The sequence below is a fragment of the Dermacentor andersoni genome, chromosome 2 (genome assembly GCF_023375885.2).
Source record: "Dermacentor andersoni chromosome 2, qqDerAnde1_hic_scaffold, whole genome shotgun sequence".
In the NCBI taxonomy this organism is placed as follows: Eukaryota; Metazoa; Arthropoda; class Arachnida; order Ixodida; family Ixodidae; genus Dermacentor; species Dermacentor andersoni.
In genome coordinates this window covers 103,517,496-103,537,179 of record NC_092815.1, presented here as the reverse complement: position 1 = coordinate 103,537,179, position 19,684 = coordinate 103,517,496, and the positions used below count along the sequence as shown (strand labels likewise).

The window sequence follows — 19,684 nt, the reverse complement described above, 5'->3', positions numbered from 1 at the left end:
CGAAATGTTCCTATTGTTGGAGTGAACACGGTGTCGTCGCTACAGTAATGCACATAATTCTGTTTTGCGGGCATACATATATGTGCGCCAAAGGATTTGGCACACCAGGATATATAGAGTGAGAAACCACTCATGTGTTGAACGAGACGATTAACTGAAGCGTCTCGTGAATAACAGGAGCGACTTGCCTTACTTACATGCGGTTTATGGTTCGCCAGGTTAGTCACGGCGCTGTTAAACCACAGCCCCCCCCCCCCCCCCCCCCCCGCTAGATCACAGAATTATTATTTAAGGTCCAAGTCAAGAATACTGAAACGGTGCGATGTTACAGCTTTTCTTTTATTATCATTGTGAACAGTGTGCAAAGAATGAAAGATATGATGCGGAGGTCGAGGAAGGGCGGTGTGTGGGCGTGTGTATGTGAGAGTGTGTGTGATGGAGGAGGTGGGTTGCTCGCTTGAGGTCATAGCAAGGGCACTGGGCTCATAGGCCGCGACAAGGAAGGAAGGTTCACTGGTTGTTTGGAAGTTTTGGTTACGCCGATCCTGCCCATGAACTCGTCGAGCCCCATGGGCAGCAGCATAGGATTAGGCATGTACGGCAGGTTCGGAAACTGTGACGAAGGTCTCCGAGTCGGATACGATGTAGGCCTCTGAGTTGACGGTAACGGAGGACTCTCAGTCGGTGTTGTACTGGGTCGCTGAGTTGACAGTGTCGTAGGGCTCTGAGTTGACGGTAACGGAGAACTCTGAGTCGGTATTGTACTGGGTCGCTGAGTTGACAGTGTCGTATGGCTCTGAGTTGACGATAACGGAGGACTCGTCGGTATTGTACTGGGTAGCTGAGTTGACGGTGTCGTAGGGCTCTGAGTCGGTAGTGTAGGAGGATTCCCGGTCGGTGGCGTCGTGGGGCTCGAAGTTGGTGGCATCGTGGCGATTGGAGTAGGCGGCGTCGCGGGGATCTCAGTCAACGGAGACGATGAACTGACAGGTATTTGTGGAGTAGTGTCGCCAAAGGTAGTTTGAGCGGCCGTGTCAGTCATGGATGGAGTTTTCGTTTCTGGTTTTGCTGTTGTCTCCATGCCGGTTGTGAAGTTTTTCTCTTGAACTGGTGTTGGTGTTGCTGTGCCTGCCGGCGTTTCCACCGCCTGCGTTGTCGAGATTTCGCCGATCGATGTGACTTCCAGAGGCGTCCCGGTGGTTACTAACGTTGAGCCTGTTAGTTCTGTGGCTTCGGTAGGCGTTCCCGAAATATCCGATGAGGTTTTGGTAACGTCCGACGTCACTTCCGTCTCAACTGAGGGTGTCTGCGTGGCTTCTGGTTCCGTGCCTTCAATCGGTGTTGTGCCTTGTTCTACCGTTGAATCCGTGTTACCGTCCGCAGGACTCATGGTTGCAGCTGTACCCGACTCCGCCATAGGCACTTCGGTGGATTTTTCTGAGTTTGTTTTTTCTTCTGTCGGTACGACGGATACGGTTGATGCGGGCGGCAAAGGCACAGCTCGTTTTCCAAGGTTGTGCCTGATTGGAGCGCCCACCGAAGGTCCTCCAGCAGCCAAGCTGTTACCTACGTAAAGAAATGGCAGTGCCTAGTTCATGAAAAACTGCAAACTTCTTTGCACCCAAATCCTATGTGCTCGCTTGATAGATAAAAAATTCTGTTTCCTAAGAATGCCGTGACGCAAGTGCGAATAAGTAAATATATTATCCATACGTACCTAGTGCACAGTGCTTCGTAGCGACTCAACCCTGCAACTGCACTATCATACTGGAGTCTACTAGACCACCTTGAATACCTTCTTCTGTGTAAGCCAAACTTTCGAGAGGCACCGTTGGTGATGCTGCAGGATATCCAAGCAAACTGCCCCCAATCCCAACGTCAGTGAAGGGCGGAAGGCTTGGTGTACTGCCTTGATGGTCAATCAAGTGGCCGCTTATACCTTCGTCAGTAAACGGAATATTTCCTGAAGTTGAAGCTGTTGTCAAGTTGCTTTCTGGACCTGCTGTTGTGGACGTCGTTTCTAAATTTCTGCTTGTTTCCTCAACTTCTGTAGACATTGTGCTGAAATGTCCTCCGTGCGTGGTAGTGCTCAGCTCGTTCTGATGTGGAGACGTCGTATCTGCACTGGCGGTGTTCGTTTCGGTTTGCTTCTCTGTCGGCCCACTTGCCCCGGTGGAATAACTTTCTGTTTGTTCTTCATAATTACTGGTGGCTGTGAAATGTGCAAGTGTAGTAAGATTTAAAGAGCTATGAGTTGCCGACGGCTCAGTAGATGATTCGAAGGGTACCGGTGAGACGCTCGTACCCTCATGTTGTTCAGTTTCTGTCGTGCTCTCTATCTCGGCGTTTGTCACAGCAGACGAGTAAGGGAATGAAGATACTTCTGGCGGTGAATATGTGACCTCGCCCACTGTGGATGTAATGCTGGTACCCTCGCCTTCCGTTGATGAGCTTTCTTGTGTTGTGAAGGTGACGTCACGTGTGGTTACCTCACCATCAGTGACATGCCATGTGGCGTGCCTTTCAGTTGTGGGCAGTGCACTCGATTCCGTAAATTCCATCGTATTTTCCTGTTGCTTTGAAGTTTCAACCATATCAGTGTTAGTGACGCTCACGGAGGAATATGTTGTAACCTCTGTAAGGAACTCAACCGACGTATCAGTTGAAACATCTGATTCTGTCGAAACAGTTTCCTTATTAGTGTAACTAGCTGTGCTGGTCTCCATCAGGTTGCCTTCTGTAGGTGTAAATTTCGTGAAGTATGTTGTGAAATCTACAATCGTACTGTACTGCCCCCATGTATGGGCTGGCGTGGATTCTGTGCTAGAATCTTCAGTAGTGAATGTTGCAGCATGACTTTCTGTACTTGTGTCGAAAGACTCCGTTGCACTACCTACGGTTGTGGATACTGTGCTTGAACCTTCTGTAGTGATTGCTGTTGCGTGACTTTCTGTACTTGTGTGGTAAGTCACCGTTGCACTACCTTCTGTTGTTGAGTCGTAAGTATCTGTTGTACTATCTTCTGTTGTTGGGCCATCGGTAACTTCTGCATTTTCGCTAGTAGTCTCGGTCACAATCAGTTCCGTCGTTGATTCTGCCCCTGCATTTTCAGTTGTCAAAGTCATCTCTGTACTGCTCAACGAAGACGTAGTCTCTGGTTCGTTCGTACCAGTCATGCTCCACAAATATTGCGTTGTCGATTGAACCGGTGTTTGTGTAAGCGGGCTATCCGTATCGGACTCGGTGAAAACGGCGGACGTCGACGATGTCGTCTCAGGGTCAGTCGTACTCGTCACCTGTTCTGTGGTCGATTGAACCGCTGTTTCTGTAAGCGGGCTATCCGTATCGGACTCGGTGAAAACGGCAGACGTCGACGATGTCGTCTCAGGGTCAGTCGTACTCGTCACCTGTTCTGTGGTCGATTGAACCGCTGTTTCTGTAAGCGGGCTATCCGTGTCGGACTCGGTGAAAACGGCGGACGTCGACGATGTCGTCTCAGGGTCAGTCGTACTCGTCACCTGTTCTGTGGTCGATTGAACCGCTGTTTCTGTAAGCGGGCTATCCGTATCGGACTCGGTGAAAACGGCGGACGTCGACGATGTCGTCTCAGGGTCAGTCGTACTCGTCACCTGTTCTGTGGTCGATTGAACCGCTGTTTCTGTAAGCGGACTATCCGTATCGGACTCGGTGAAAACGGCGGACGTCGACGATGTCGTCTCAGGGTCAGTCGTACTCGTCACCTGTTCTGTGGTCGATTGAACCGCTGTTTCTGTAAGCGGGCTATCCGTATCGGACTCGGTGAAAACGGCGGACGTCGACGATGTCGTCTCAGGGTCAGTCGTACTCGTCACCTGTTCTGTGGTCGATTGAACCGCTGTTTCTGTAAGCGGGCTATCCGTATCGGACTCGGTGAAAACGGCGGACGTCGACGATGTCGTCTCAGGGTCCGTCGTACTCGTCACCTGTTCTGTGGTCGATTGAACCGCTGTTTCTGTAAGCGGGCTATCCGTATCGGACTCGGTGAAAACGGCGGACGTCGACGACGTCGTCTCAGGGTCAGCCGTACTCCCCACCTGCTCTGTGGTCGATTGAACTGTCGTTTCAGTTAGCGTGACATTCGTAACGGACTCAGCAGTGAAGATGGTAGGAAACGACGGCGTTGACTCTGGTTCATTTGTACTATCTGTGCCCCACAACCGTTCTGTTGTCGATCGCAACGTTGTTTCCGCAGCTGGGCTACCAGTGCCAGTCTCGACAGAGATGGAGGGCGATGGTGTTGTGTCATCTTCATTGGTACTGGCCGTGCTCCACGAGTGCTCAGTTGTCGAGTGAATCGTCGTCTCTGTAAGCAGGTTACCTGTGACGGCCTCCAAAGTTGTGTCCGTATTTCCTGTTTCCGTAACCACGGTCGTCTCCTGCTCGTTATGTGCTGTGATTGAGGGAGACGTCTGGCCCGTGTCAGTAGTTACGTCATTCCACCAAATCAATTCTGTTGTAATTGTAGATTGCGGTTCAGCAGAGTTCTCGCGCGTGCTCACAGTGGTGGACTCGGTATCAAATACTCCTGAAATGTTTTCCGTGACAACCGTACTTTGCTCTTTACTGGTTAGCGTTGTGCCTTCGCTAAGGGCTACGGTCAGGGTCCATTCTTGCTCTGACTCGGTGGTGCGCTGTGGCTCCGTCGTTAAGCTTTCCGTGGCTATAGTGTGTGTGCCCTCTCCCGCCGTCGTGGTGTACAGAGACCAGTCTCCAGTCTCGTCGCTGGTCGACGTTTGCCTTCCATCGGTTACGAAAGTAACTGCTGACTGGTTTTCTGTTGAAGTGGCCGTCACTGAAACAGCTGTGTACGTCGTCTGCGACACTGCAGGCATCTGAATAGTCGTCGTCTCAGCCGTGTCCGTACCTGCAACAGTTGCACCAGATTCCGATTGCGTCGATGCCATTTCGTGAGGAGTTTCTGCTGTCGTTGTGCGCGCGCTAGATCTACTAACGACTTCAGACGAGCCGTCCGTTTCCGTTGACGCCGTTCCAGTCTCCTGTGACGGGTTCGTAATCGTAAAAGGGGGCGTCCTAGTGGTAGAAGGGGTAGAAGTTGTAGCGGTCATCGGCGACGTCGTTGATGAGCCAATTGTCACGGTCGTCGCAGGTTTGGTGGGAGTCGTTGGCTGTTGCTGGAACACCGGGATGGACATGAGCGCGTAGAGGCGCGCCACCTGCTGCACTGAGTTGGCATTTCCGTACACGAAGTTGTACACTTTCTCTGAGGTCGTGTTTCCCTGGGTATCACGCACGACTCCGCCCAGGAAGCCGAACGGCCTGGCGGTGCCGCGACCGTTGCTGCCGGTACTGCTCTGGCCGTCCTGGCGACCTACAGAAGCGGACGAGCGGGCAAGGTGCGGTTTAAGTTCCGGAAATGCAGCTGACAATATTCCGACAGCAAGTGCGCGTGCAGGCGCAGCCGTGCGGGTGCAGGCTTCAAGTGAACTACCGAAGTGATGTCGCAGTGCCTCAATGTGCAGTGGCGTGAGGCAGCAGTGGTGCGTGCGACGAAGCGTTCGGACACCCAAAAGGCTGCAGAAGCGCGATAAAGCTGATATTTTCTGCGCAGACCCCCGTGTAGGTTTCCGAATATCGAGTTCCATTAATCATTTATAAAGGATACTTTCATAACGAGTCACCATACGAACATGTAACAAAATCTTGAAAGTCAACTTGTTTGATTAAACTACACGTGCATACGTTCCTATGCTATTGCCTTTTTTTTTAAACTGAAAACATAAAAGAAGACACGAAGACCTGTAAAGCTCACAGCATGTAGAAATTGCCCATGAAGTACCGCGTGTACAAAATGCTCTTCCTCAGCCCGGAGTAGGCAATCAGTGCATAGCTCAAACAGCGCAACGAACGTAGCTGACACAATTTCTGCCGAGGTGCCGTGGCTTTTGGTCGCACAAAAGCTTTCGTAGGCCAAATCACAGCCTACGCCATTTAGTACCCTGGAAATTTGGCGTCTATAGAGAGCGTTCTCCTGTTCTTCCATTAGCGGCCATATAAGCAAGGACAAGGAATAATTGCTGCGTTTTGGTAATACTGAGTGTCTATGCTGAGATTTTGTACTTGATAAAAATATTTTGCGAACATTACATAATAAATAATACACCTCTGCACTTCTCTATACAGTTTTCTAGATTGGAGCATCACTAAAGGTGCAAATTTTTGTCGTGCCTGCTGACTTCTCGAAGCGTCAGGAACATCTAAAATACGTCGTTCCACTCAGTTCAGTGGCAAACAGCTACTGTCTGAGGCATAATGCATGTTCTAACTTGTGATACACAGATTATATGCGTTGTAAGACAACTGCTCAAATTAAAAATTAAATTATGGGGCTTTATGTGGCAAAACCACTTTCTGATTATCTGGCACGCCGTAGTGGGGGACTCCGCAAAGTTTGACCCTCTGGGGTTCTTTAACGTGCCCCTAAATCTAAGTACACTGGTGTTTTCGCATTTCGCCCTCATCGAAATGCGGCCGCTGTGGCCGGGATTCGATCGTGCGACCTCGTTCTCAGCAGCCCAAAATTACTGACGTACAACTGCTCAACGGCAGCTGTTTAACGTGAGATATACAATGTGTGAATATGCGAAGGACAAAAGCACACTTGCACATGCATTTAATAAAGAGACAGAAAAGCGTTGATTGTGTCCTCCATGACTTGCTTGCTTGCAAACATTCGCACCTGGATAATGGCTACCGCACACTTCATTATTTCGTCTTATGATGCGCGCCTTGCTTGGCAGTTGAAGAGCTACCTGTTGTGATTACTTAGTGGTTTGGTGTTGCGCTGCTAATCACGAGGTCGCGGGATTGAATCCCGGCCACGGCGGCCGCATTTCGATGGGGGCGAAATGCTAAATCACCCATGCACTTAGATTTAGGTACACCTTAATGAACCCCAAATGGTCAAAATTAAACTGAAGCTCGCACTACGGCGTGCCTCATAATCATATCGCGCTTTTGGCACATAGAAATTCCATAGCCTTCTTTTTTTTCTTTTTGCAGCTGAAGGCAAAGGTAAAAACTTTAAGGAAGAGCGATTAACGAGGTGTACGTATACGTTAGATTCAGCATGAAGCATACTTAAAGGGACTCTAACGGAAAATATTAAGGCGAGTTAGATCAACAAATCATTCGTCTAGAACTACAGCACCGTTTTTCTATGTGACTTTGTTGCGTAAAAAACTATCCCTCAGCTGCGACTCAATGTTAGTCGCCGGCGCCAAAGTGCGCGAGTTAACGCAATATCACATGCACGTGACCTCGTCCTCTGCCGCTCTCTGTGAATCAGCCAGCGATGACGTCACACGGGAGGTACCACAGCTCAAAATAAGCATCACCACAACAATTTTCCATTTTCACCATTTTCTCGCGGGGGCGTGCGATTGGCTGCGCCAAACGTCGTTGCTCTCCGTCCACGGTGTAAGAGTAGTTTTGTCTCCGTCGCAGCCGAGCGTGCGCGCAGCAGTTTCTCTCCGGCTCCGAAATGGGGTAGGCCAAGCGTCATACGTACTCCTGAGGAGCAAGCAGCCTTCGATCAGCAACGCCGCGAGCAGAACCGAGAACGAGCTCGTCTACTCCGTGCTGATGCTCCAGCCCGGGCACAAGAGGCCCGTGCAGTCGAGCGCAAGCAGCAATTGCGTATCGAGGATCCGGTAGCCTACCAAGCCGTAGTTTAATGAACGGTCGGGATTAAGGGCAGTGATAAACACCGGGGCCGCACATTTCAGCTTCGCTGGTTAACCATCTGTAGCGAGTGCTTGGGCGGCGATTTTTTTTTAAATATCGTTTCGTTGTGGCTAGGCGTCTTATTTCTGGTGCTTTATTTTTGCGTCTGACGAAGTACCGCTCCTGGAACCCGAGCGGTAGCGAGAACACTTCAACCGGTAAAGAGGCCAATATTAGAAACACGTGGCGGTGCACCGCCCTGATGTGCCCCCGCCAGCTTGCCCTGACGCCATGAACCGATCTTAAGTGTCCGCTCAGGTGTAGTTAATCATATATCGATAAAAATAAAAGCCTACCTTGAATTCTACAGGACCCAGAGGCTTAACCTAGCAAGTTTCGATAACTTTAGAAAACTGTGCCGAAATGTCCCAAATTAGAGAAAAAAATATATTTTGAAGTCTATGAAGTCACACTCTACGTACCAGCGCTGAGCTATCGACGCGAAATTCACTAAGTTCGGCATTAACTTTCTCCATTCTAGTAACCACTTTCTCGAACGAACGAATGAAACTAAGGTTCCGGAAGAATAATTTATCAGCCTAAACCGATTTAATGGTGGTCTTTTGAAGAAATGACGGAGGAAAGTAGATGCACGTGATGCATGCATTACAGTGCCCACTACACTGCTAAAGGTGGTCAGTCAGGACTAAAAATGTAAGCGGTCGAAGAAGAAAAAAAACTTCGGGGGAAAAAAAACTTTCTTTTTTCGTTTTTTTTTACCAGGATAAAGTTGAAAAGAAAAAAAAAACAGAGCTTCCCCTCAGAAGTCTTCTGTTGCGATGAGACAACTTTCGACGTATCTAAATGTTTGGTCAAAAGGAGGAGTTCGGAAGTCTGTGAAGCCCCTGGATCCACGTGGTGGCGAGGACTTTGCGGCAACCAACCCTTGAGCCCCCTCGCCTGTAGCGTACTCCAGATAGCCACTGCACTGCAGATTCGCCCTTCTTCTGCAGCCTAAGAAAGAGACTGGTCCGTGTTTGGAAATGTGCACATCAAGCTACGTAACAGGCTCGCAGAGAATCGCGTGCAAGAACTTGTGTGCGGCACTCGAATCTCAATGTCCGGAAGGCTTCGTCCGCTGCACAGCAAAGCGTTGACGCGTCAAGCGGAAATGAAGAGGACACAGATTGATACAAATGTCGGTCTTGGCGCTGTGACGTGAAATTAATGCCTGACATGAAATCGTGCCTGGATTTTGAACCCGGAAGCTCTGCTGGGGCTTTTGTGATGCAATAATGTAACAATTATACTCTTTTCAGTGTTATAGTAACTGTGTCGGGTTTTTATACCTCTGTGCGCAATCATTTTTGTTTTCAATTTTTCGTATTTTTCTGAAAGAAAAGAAAGAAAGAAACCAGCTTTTTTTTTTTCACGCGCCTAAAAATTTCATGAAATTTTACCTCTCTAGTCAGGGCTGCGGCTATTTCAAATAGCACCGAAGCACTTTTGTACGCCCCTGCACCCGTAACGCCTAAGGCTGTGCATGAGTACTGCTGCAGAGAACACACCAGAAGGGATAGAATAGAGAAGGTTGTATCTAACGGGCTTTGCCCATTAATTTGAACTGAAAAGGCAGCGTGTGTGCATGGGTACCATTTCGCTACGATATACCACACGGTTGAGGTGAATGTAAATGGCTCAACACTTTCTCGAGAATTCGAGACATAAGGGCCGCAACGACTCAGTTATTAATTAGTAAGAGGAAGCCTTGGTACATGCATTTGAAAATGGCGAGCAGAAATCTGTTTCCGTATATACGATGCATAAACGTCATACTGATCGCTCCTTCTGTATACGCATCCCGAGTACACCTTTTGCGAGGCTGACTATTGATAATACTTATGCAAGTGTGTGGCAATTTAATCGCGTGCTTCGCTTATTTTTTTTTTAATTTACTTTATGGCGTAGGTGTGTAGGTATACGGCACTAGACTGAACTGATGCGAGCGGGAAACATAGTGCAGTCAGCTGCAGGTAAGAAGAAAGAGCCTATAGCGGCAAGAATAGGCAAATGTGGCAAGCGAATCGAAGATGGGAAGCGTGCGGAGCTCATGTATTGAAGGAGAACTTTATAGCGAAAGGAAAGGAGTGCGCGACAGTTCAATGCTGCTTCGGCATGCAGATGCGTTTGTCCCTTGCGCATGCAACTATGTCTCACTGATAGGTAACTGTGCACACATGATCAACGCATCAAAGTCGTGGTCAGCACCCACCTCGTTCATCCGGCATGACGGCAGCTTCTGCATAACTGCTCGTTCCAGAAGCGACCAGGACAGCCAGAGCAACGGCGAGGCGTTCGAGAGATCCCATGCTCGACGCCCGGTTCCCCGATGTCAGCTCCGGGCTGACGCTGTGTCGCATTAGCGTTCCAGGCCGGTCGAGGTCTTTGGGAGTCGGAGTGAGCGTAAAACCAGCCTCTGGTTGGCTTTAACCAATGCTTTTGTTGCAACCGGCGCCGCGCGACGCTTGCAGCAAGCAGCGGCTCTGGGCATGGAAAGCACGTGTTGTGGGCGAGCGCGTGTGCGTACACACGCGCTCCAGTTTCCGGCGCAGCTAGTTGAAGCGTGAATCCGGGTAGCCCGAGCGCCGATCGAGGCTCGATCGTTGCGTGCAACACTACAGAAGCGAGGACGTGCGGCTGATTGGGATAGGCTGAGTTCCGCGACTGCGTGCAGTGGGGGAAGCGAAAAGGGCTACGTGGTATTCAAACGCACCCTTTCGTTATCTCGTATAACCGCCTCTGTAAGGGCTAAGAACATCCGCGCCATATTCTTTGTCAACCGTACCGTGAAAAACGAAATTAGGGTGGCGCAACGATCCCGGCGCACGAAGCTTTCGCCTTTAATATACTCGCAGATCCCTCCCCGTTCGTCGATACAATGCGCGTGGCCGCAGCTTTAGTGAGACTGCGCGGTACTCCCTGTGCGGATACCGTTTACCAGACCTCGCGTTTTCACTGGCGAAAGCGCGGTCGTGTCGCTCAATGCAGGGACAGCGTTGTTCCCAAGAGATGGGAAGCGCGCATATATAGCTGCGTGTGAGCTGCACGCCCCGTGTGCGTGATGCGCGCGAGATAAATCAAAGGCATGATCGAACCTCCTCTGTCGAACGCGTTGCGGTCGATTCGGAAAGCCGAACGTCAACAACAGTTTGGCAGCAGTCATTGAAATGGCGAGGGATATCCTCTCCTTTTCCGGTTTTGAGCGCTCCGCTTCGACACAAATGGGATCGACACGCACGGTCGATGGCACCAACCTTTCTTTCTTTCTTTTTTTTTTTTTTTTTTGAGCCAACCATTGTGGCGGGCGGTAAAGCTGATGTTTTGTCATCCGCCGGATGGGTTGGAGTTGCACGGTCTAATAATGACGACTTCTATGCAGTTGAGAGCGGAAAAAAGAAAAGGAAAAGTAAAACCATGCAAAACCTGAAAAGCATCGAGTCAACCCAGTGCTGTGTGTGATGCGCAACATGGGTATATAAAGGGCAAATCGTAAATGCATCGCCATGGGGGACACAGAATGAAGGAGGGGATAGCGAACGTTCAGGCATATTGGCCAATGCATAAATGGAAACGCAGGTGGTCAGACAGGCAGCAGAGCATTCTATTACTGACAAAGGACACCGCTTGTACGAAACAGCACGCTATTAGCAGTTAATCATCCTGGACAGTAGGACCAGCGAATGCGGACTGTACGACAGAGCTAGGCCCTTGAGCGAGAGAATGTTTCGTAGCCTTACTTTCCGCTGAATACGTCCGGCTAAAAACGTCTCTGATTGACGTCAGATAAGAGCTCGTTAAAGTATGTTCTGGAGACTATAGTCAGAACAGATCAACTTGTTATGCAAACTGGTCAACTAACTGTCGAGAGAGTTTAATATCCTTTTTGGTATCACAGAACACTGGAAAGGTGAGTCATTGCTTCCATTAGATTTTTTTTTTCAGGAGTATTTTTATGTTTTGCGGTTGCCATTGTATCAAAAATTTGACCCAGTAGGATGCGGCCGAGTTGGTGAGGGCGGGGGGAGTCGAGTACGTTTACAGAACGTGCTTCGAAGACTTTGGACCATAATTGATGTAGAAAGCTTCATTCATTTAGTTCGGGTGGTCGAAATTTCCGGAGTCCTCCACTACGGCGTCCCTCATAATCAGGAAGTGGTTTTGGCACGTAAAACCCCATAATTCAACTTTATAATTTATTTAGTTGGCAGATTCGCGCTTGACTGGCGGCTTTAGAAAAGGCGTTTTGTCGTGCACGTTTACGGTCAGCATAAATTCAAACGCGGAACAGGAAAGAACTGATCAGACCGCGAAATGTAGTCGGTCTTTTAGGCATAGAGCAGTTCCAACGTGTACATTTTGGAACCTGAAATAAGCCGCTGTTACAAATGCAGGTGAGCTTGGAAAAGACACAACGCATTGCAGTAGTCCTCGGAATTGTTTACTTTCGAATTTGCGCTGACAGTACTATCGCACTCAGTATAGAGCTACAATGCGCGCGCGCGCGGGGAAAAGCCCTCTGCCGAGTGGCATATATATATAGTAGTTGCGCCAATAGGCGTCCTGTTCGCGATTTAAAGTGTGAAGGTTCTGATATTCTTGCTTCGAACATCGCCCCTTTATGTTTGGTTTCGCCCTCTCCCCCAGTTTCATGCGCAATATTTTGCTCTCGCAAAAACAACAGGGGCATACGGTATCATAAGAAGCCTATTAACAAACAAGGACACCAAGGGAAACATAGGGAAATTACTTGTATTTACTAACTGAATTAGGAAATGATAAATTAATGTAAATAATAGCGGATGAAAAAGCAAATGGCCGCAGGTGGGATACGAATCCACGTCTTCCTATTACGCGTGCGATGCTCTTACCAACTGGGCTACCGCGGTCCCGTTTCCCTATCCATTTTCTGAGGTATATATGTTTTTACTAGAACCCTGGGAGTGTTAGCCAGCACCACCACTCACAAACCTAGGCGGCGAATGAGGAACATTTATACGGTGGCCACTTTAAGTGCGATCTACACTCTCAGACAAAGGTACACCCTTTGGGGTGTATATTTGCCACACAACAATAATCGCCATCTGCCTTGCTTGCGCTTCCTTTCTTGAAGTCTCAGCGCTCGCTACTTTCCTGTCGAGAGTGCTGTGTCACGCTGATAACATGCAAGCCGTTAAAGGAAATGCGGGCAAGACAGATGACGATTATTGTTGTGGGACAATTAAGATACGACCAAAAGGGTGTAAACATTTTTAAGAGTGTATACTCTTAAAAAAAAAATGGTCCGCCAGTTATCCATCCTACGCATTACATGACCTGCCCAGCTCCATTTTGTTCTCTTAATGTCAGAATATTGGCTCTCCCCGTTGTTCTCTTTCAGTGGAAATGATCAAGCAGACAAAGCTGCACGAGAGGCATATCAAGGACAACCGAGAGTAACCATTCCTCTTTCCAGCACAGACGCTGCAAGGCAGGCTCGTCACCTTGCACGCAAGCTCGCTTTGAGTGGAACAATCCAAATATAAGGCGCACCAGGTATGCGACTCTTTGCTCCAACTCCGACCTCCACCCGGGCTTCAGCGACATGAGGCATCGCTTCGCTATGGTTGGGAGTGGCTTTCACGAAAGCGTACACTACTTTGATTGGAATGACCGACAGTGCTGCGTGCGACGTCTGCGGTGCGACAGTGGCGAACATTTATTGCGCCACTGTCGTCGATCTAAGTCGGAAAGGCAAACATTGTATCTCGCATTGCGACGGCTGTACGATCGGCCGTTGTCCGTGCAGGTGCTGCTTGAAGACCATCCACATCACTCGTCGGCCCGCAAAGCTGTGAAGGCACTTTTGTCTTTCTTGGGGGCGACTGGTCTAGGTCGACGCCTTTGACTTGCTCAGGCCGTCCGCGCGCGTGCGCGAGCTCACTGCGGCTTTCCTCCCGCTCCCCTCCCTCTCTTTATCTCATCTTTCTATTCCCTCTTTCCCGTCCCCCCGAGTATAGGGTAGACAAACAGACGCATTTCTGGTTAACATCTCTGCCTTCTCTCTTTATTTCTTGCTACTCCTCCCGTTTGCTCTCTGGTACACACCGCTCTCTTCTCGTTTTTTAGCGTTACGCCTAACATTTTCCGTTCCATACATGTAAAAGGAGAATTCGTTTTTCTCGGCAACCACTGCACCGAATTTGGCGAGGTTCGTTGCATTTCATAGAAAACATAATCTCTAGGGACTGTTAGTTTCGAATTTTTTATTTATGTCGTCAATTTTTTTATTAAGAAATGGCAAACATCGAATATTTTCAGAAAACGAAACTATCAAGTTTACGACTCTGTAACTAAGCAATGCAAAATGATGCCGAAACTCTGAATTTCATCTAATCGTGCATCTAAAGCGGACAAAATTTATGTTACACATGAATCTAAAAAAAAAATTAGTAATATGGAAACACGGCTTTTGCAGAACCCTAACACATAACGTAACAAATTCACGTAAGATGTAAAATGACATACCGAATTTGTTTGTTTTCAATGATCTAACGAATGCCGTTCGCAGAACCGCGATATATGTTTTTGATGCAAAGCTATTAATTTGTAAACTTCGTGCTTCTATTTCTTTTCAAACTTTCGAATTTTTGAAAATTATCGTTATAAATTTTAGGCACTATTAGATTCGTCGGACGATCTCGCCGCTGCCACCATTTGTTAGAGTTGTCGGACGATCTACGATCTGTAGGCCGATCTCACCGCTGCGATTCAGATGTAAGATTTGGCAGTCGTAACTGTAGGAAGGAGCTTGACTCTTCGTCGGGACTTAGGAGAGCAGGATTTATTTACATGTTATTTACAGTTGAACATGAGATACATCGACAGTCTAACATGACTCCCAAATGGAGTCGCAAGACGGACATACAGCAAACAGCTTACGAGCACACAGCTCACGAGTACATTTCGAGCACGACAACGAGCACACTCTAGCAGCCGACAATCGCTGCTTATATGCACTCTGCTCGACGTCATAGTTCGACGTCATTGTAGATGACCCGCCCTTTTGGAGGAGGATGAGGGCTCTCGACTTGGAGGAGGATGAGGGGTCTCGACTTGGAGGAGGATGAGGGCTTACATACACGTGCCGCACACACACACAGGTGTAATGGTCCGGAGCCGACGTCAGAGGGGCTTCATGGGACTCTGAGCCGGGTAGCACATTGTCTTGCGTCTTGGTCGGCGCGTGGGAAGGAGCCTTCGTCGGCTTTCCCGCGGCAACTCCCCCACCCGTAGCAGATCAGGTCCGCGTTGTTGTGTTACGCACAAAGCCTGCTTCGTCGAATGCATCCTAACTGAAGCGACGGAGAGTGGAGGATGCGCGCATTCTTCCCGACACAAAGTCGATTTAGTCACGCCATGGCTAGAGGTTGGCGGCGGCGTTCCAAGATGAGGTTGCCACCGCTGGCGTAAATGGCTGGCAAACTTGCACTGCTGCTGGCCGTTCTTAACAGCACTTAATAGACATTCTGCTTCCAACAGTCACTAGAATTTAGCTTTCTGTCTCAAATACTCAAACGCAGCGAATTTTATTAAATTCAGTCCAGGGGTTATTCTAGAAAAATGTTTTTGCGTTTTACATGCATTTGAATAGGCTGCGTCGGAGTTGGGCCAGAGCTAAAGCTTCCTCTTAACTTGTTCTCGAGCTTCTTTGTCAACCTCCAAGTTTCTGCCCCAAATCTTAGCACCGGTAGAATGCAGTGATTGTACACCTTTCTTTTCGATAATAGTGGTAAGCTCCCAGTCAGGATCTGGCAATGGCTGCCGTATGCACTCCAACCCATTTTATTCATGTGTACGTTTCCTTCTCTCGATCAGGGTCCCCTGTGAGTAATTGACTTAGATAATCGTACTCCTTCAGCGACTCTAGAGGAAGAATGGCGATCCTGAACTCTTGTTCCCTTGCCAGGCTATTGATCATTATCTTTGTCTTCTGCATATTAATCTTCAGCCCAACTCTTACACTTTCTCCGTTAAGGTCCTCAATCATTTGTTGTAATACGTCCCCAGTGTTGTTGAACAGGATAATGTCATCTACGAACCGAAGGCTGCATAGATATTCGCCGTTGATCCTCACTACTAAGCCTTCCCAGCTTAATAACTTGAATACTTCTTCCAAGCATGCAGTGAATAGCACTGGAGAGATTGTATCTCCTTGCCTGAACCCTTTCTTTATATGTATCTTTCTACTTTTCGTGTGGAGAACCAAGATAGCGGTGGAATCTTTGTAGATATTTCCCAAGATATTATAAAAGAGATTTATTGAAGTTCGTTGCGACCGCCGGTTCTAGGGTGCACCGAGCACAGTCCCCTAGCTCGAGCAACTGCTGTGCGCTTGATGCTGCCGATGCTGCTGACTCTGCGCTTATGTTCGTTATCTTCCTTACAATATTCACTTATATACGCCTTCTGTATTCCTTGGTTACGTAATGCCTCTGATCTATGAAAGCCATATAGAGACGTTGATTGCACTTTGCCGATTTCCTCGATTATCTGATTGATGACATGGATGTGATCCATTGTAGAGTATCCCTTCCTGAAGCCAGCCACTTATCTTGGTTGACTAAGTGTTTCCCTTATTCTATTGAAAATTATCTTGGTGAATATTTTATACAGTACTGCAAGGGAGCTAATGGGCCTATAATTTTTAAATTGTTTACCGTCTCCCTTTTCGTGGATTAGTATAATGTTGACATTCTTCCATTTCTCTGGAACACTTGTTGTGTTGAAGTTGTGAGATGCCCGATATCCAACTGGAAACCCTTCAGAAACAATGCCTTCATAACGTCACAGGTAAGCTCAGAAGGTAGAGGAAGACGGTACGCAGCCGGGAGGAAGAGGGTTCCTGCGGAAGCCCTCCATTCCCACTTCGCATGCAAGCGGGATGTATTCGCTCTCTTGCAGGGCCGATGGCCATTCGGCGACGTCGGCCAAATCGCGGAGCAGAATCCGTTGAAGTGCCCGTGTTTACGAAGCCCTCCCCTCACCCTCCCCCCCCCTTTTTTTTCTTTTTTTGCCACGTTTACATTGCAAGCTTCTGTCCCTCTTTTAAAGCACTAAGACATCGCTCGTACACAGCAGCGCCAAGCAATTATAGTGATAAATATTCGTATAGCAAACCATCGCTAACTACCAATATTCGCTGTTAAAATATTACATTTCGCAATGTCGTGAAAATAATCGCATTGAATTTCCTAATTTGTGGTTAAGTTTAAGGCTGCAGTTCAGCTAGTCCAGAGATATAAAGGGGCTTGCATAAAGAAAATAACTTCCTGGCACCATCATTCGTTAATTCTTTTTTTTTTACGTGAGCTGTGAAGTGGACCAACTAATGATGGCCGATTTCTCAGTCAGCCAAAACTCAACACGAGTAAACGCTGAACGTTTTTGTTTTTATTCACACATTTCGTACTGGAAGAAGACTGACCTCCACGCAGCGCGAAAGTGTCAATCTGCAGAAAAATTAAGAGGACTTAGACCGCTTAAACTTCTTCAGTACGATCAGGGCGCATCAAAACGCAACAAGGAATTACGTGCGTGTATCGTTTCGCTGTCATTGCTCTTGAAATTTGATAAACATCAACGCTGTGTGTCCATTTTTTTTTTTTACTTTACTTTAGCCTTGGCTGTTCATGTCGACAAAGAGTGGACAAAATGCATAGCCACTATGCCCATAGCCACGCACTCAAAAGACCTTCATTAAAAATATTTCAGGGGCAGCAGATGGGCTGCCGTCGTGACGAATGAGTCGAGAAACACTGCTCTTACGTCAGTCCGCTCAAGGTTGCACAGAACTGGTTTACTCAAGCGAAATGAAAACCTGCTCAGAAAATAGAGTGAAATACTTGTGCTTACCTGTTGTCATTAGGAAACCTGAAAAACTTCCCAGCAGAACTAGAAATCCCGCTGTGAGAACACCTCAGAGCCGCACAAGACATGTGATGCCCCGATTTAGCCAAATGCTTGGTAGACTTGGGCCGCCATCTTGTACGCGCGCGAAAAGCTGACGTTCGGATTCGCCTCACGCGATTGACCTAGATTGACTTAGGCCGCGATATCGGCGTGGCCTGGACAGTCGCGTTCCTTGGCACGCTTGATCGCGCTTCGCTGTCTTATCTTTCCCATCTTCATACTTGGCTCGACAACCGAAGCTGATGACCGAGCGCGATACGACTTGCGATATCGCTGAGCGAGTGGCAAGTGTGAACGGAGGGAAGCCGGACGGACGCACGAAGTCAACCACTTCCCGCGCTTCGCCCGATTTCAAATTCACAGAAAAAGAAATAAAAAGATAACTAAAGAGAAAGAAGAGTTGTTTGTCGTTCATCAATATTTCTTTATTCCTAAATACTTGTGAGTGACAAGGAATGTGAACATTGACATCTACTTTATTTCGTTCCACGAGGTCTTCGGACGTCCAGCAACCGCTAGGAGCGCGCACGTTCCTCGAGACCGAAGCTAGCACTTGTCTTCTGGGGGCTGGCGATATTAGAGGTTTAGGTTAGGGGACGAAAGCGGCTTGCGTACGCAAGAACTAGGGGCGACGGTGCTGCGCATGCGCTCACCTTGACGTAGGGGCCTGCGCATGCGCAGTACCGTCGCCCCTCGTCATCGCGTACGCAAGCCGCTTGCCCGTCCCCTAATCTAAAACTCTCTTTCCAACCTGCAAGAGTGCTTGGCCACGCGCTCGCGCGTTGTAGCTCGTATACTGTGCGCGATGAGCAGTCTGGTCATCTTACCCGTCATCCTTCTGCGTTATTTTACAGCGGTAAAGCAGCTAGAAACGAAGAAAAAAATCTCGGTGATCTTCCACTCTGTGAAGAAGGATGACCAGCGAAGCTGTGTGTGTGGGCCACTTAATGGCGGGCTGCACCTTCGCCGCGGGTCGGCCGGCATTGCACTATCTTCGCGATCGACCCACGTATGGGGAGTGCTTAACGCCTGCTTCACCTCTGCCGCGGGTCGGGCCGGTATTGCACTATCTTCAAAATCGGCCCACGTATGGGGAGTGCTTAACGCCTGCCTCACCTCCGCCGCGGGTCGGCCCGGCATTGCACTATCCCGGGGATCGGCCCACGTATGGGGAGTTTTTTTGCTTACGACACGAAAATTTCCTTGGACGGTAGAGGTATACAGCTTCGCTGTAAAGGACCACACCGCCACTGCATTTCTAGCTGCTGCATTCGACGCTCCAACCGCCAGCTAGCCGGCTTACACCGCGTGTCCCACCTAACGTCATCCAAGCTGTTCAACGAGAAAAAAGAAACGAAAAGAAAAAATAAACACGATACAAGAAGACCTACGGTGTTCGATTAGCTTGGCTACCGTTAGCTGGGACACCCTATATATTAGATACAAGGTCGGCTCCCGTCGGACGACGGCGAAAATGCATGCTGCTGGTCGAGCGCTGTCGATGAGATATAGAACGCCCTGGCGCTTCCTCGTCGCCAGTCACGGTGCAGCCGACCTTGTTCACCGAATGCACGCTTGACAGCAGCACACAATACTGCGCAAACGCTCCGGCACGTGGCTTTTTTTTTTTTTTCATATTTCGCGGGCTTTCTTTGCAACCCGGAAAAAAGGACTACGTGATACGTATCGTAAAAGAAACAACTCGATCGGTGGTTTCTGAAGGTGCTCTACAAATCTGCGTATCATACTTGCGGTCCTCAGCCTATAATTAATAAGTTGGGTAATTAAACTTAATTAGTGAGTTATGGGGAAAACAAGAAGAATGTCCGAGCTACCACAGGCTATTGCGAATATATGCGTTCGGTTCATTTCGCTACCCCATGCGCCTTTCATATTTAAATTCTTGGCTCAAGTTATGCGGGACACCCTGTGTAACACGGCAGTTTGACTTACA

The 19,684-nt window shown here is 48.5% G+C and overlaps 1 protein-coding gene across 2 annotated transcripts; it reads right to left on the bottom strand.

Moving 5' to 3' along the window:
• Nucleotides 1-318: 318 nt before the first annotated feature.
• On the bottom strand, nt 319-17,869 carry LOC126541936 (uncharacterized). 2 transcript variants are annotated; one of them, XM_055076700.2, is made up of 3 exons: nt 17,674-17,869; nt 9,995-10,265; nt 319-1,566 (listed from the first exon to the last, which is right to left on the bottom strand). In XM_055076700.2, the coding sequence occupies exons 2-3, from the start codon at nt 10,140-10,142 to the stop codon at nt 464-466; spliced, it is 1,251 nt and encodes a 416-aa protein (XP_054932675.1). In that variant the 5' UTR covers nt 10,143-10,265; nt 17,674-17,869; the 3' UTR covers nt 319-463. The 2 variants fall into 2 exon arrangements, with proteins under 2 accessions (XP_054932675.1, XP_054932676.1); XM_055076701.2 differs by lacking the exon at nt 9,995-10,265 and having other exon boundaries at nt 17,674-17,868.
• Between the last annotated feature and the right edge of the window lie 1,815 nt (nt 17,870-19,684).

Excerpts from the sequence above, each read along its gene's own strand:
- LOC126541936 (XM_055076700.2), bottom strand. The coding sequence starts at position 10,142 with ATGCGACACAGCGTCAGCCCGGAGCTGACATCGGGGAACCGGGCGTCG. Across the intron at positions 1,567-9,994 it reads CGTCATGCCGGATGAACGAG|GTAACAGCTTGGCTGCTGGA; the intron begins GTGGGTGCTGAC and ends TTCTTTACGTAG.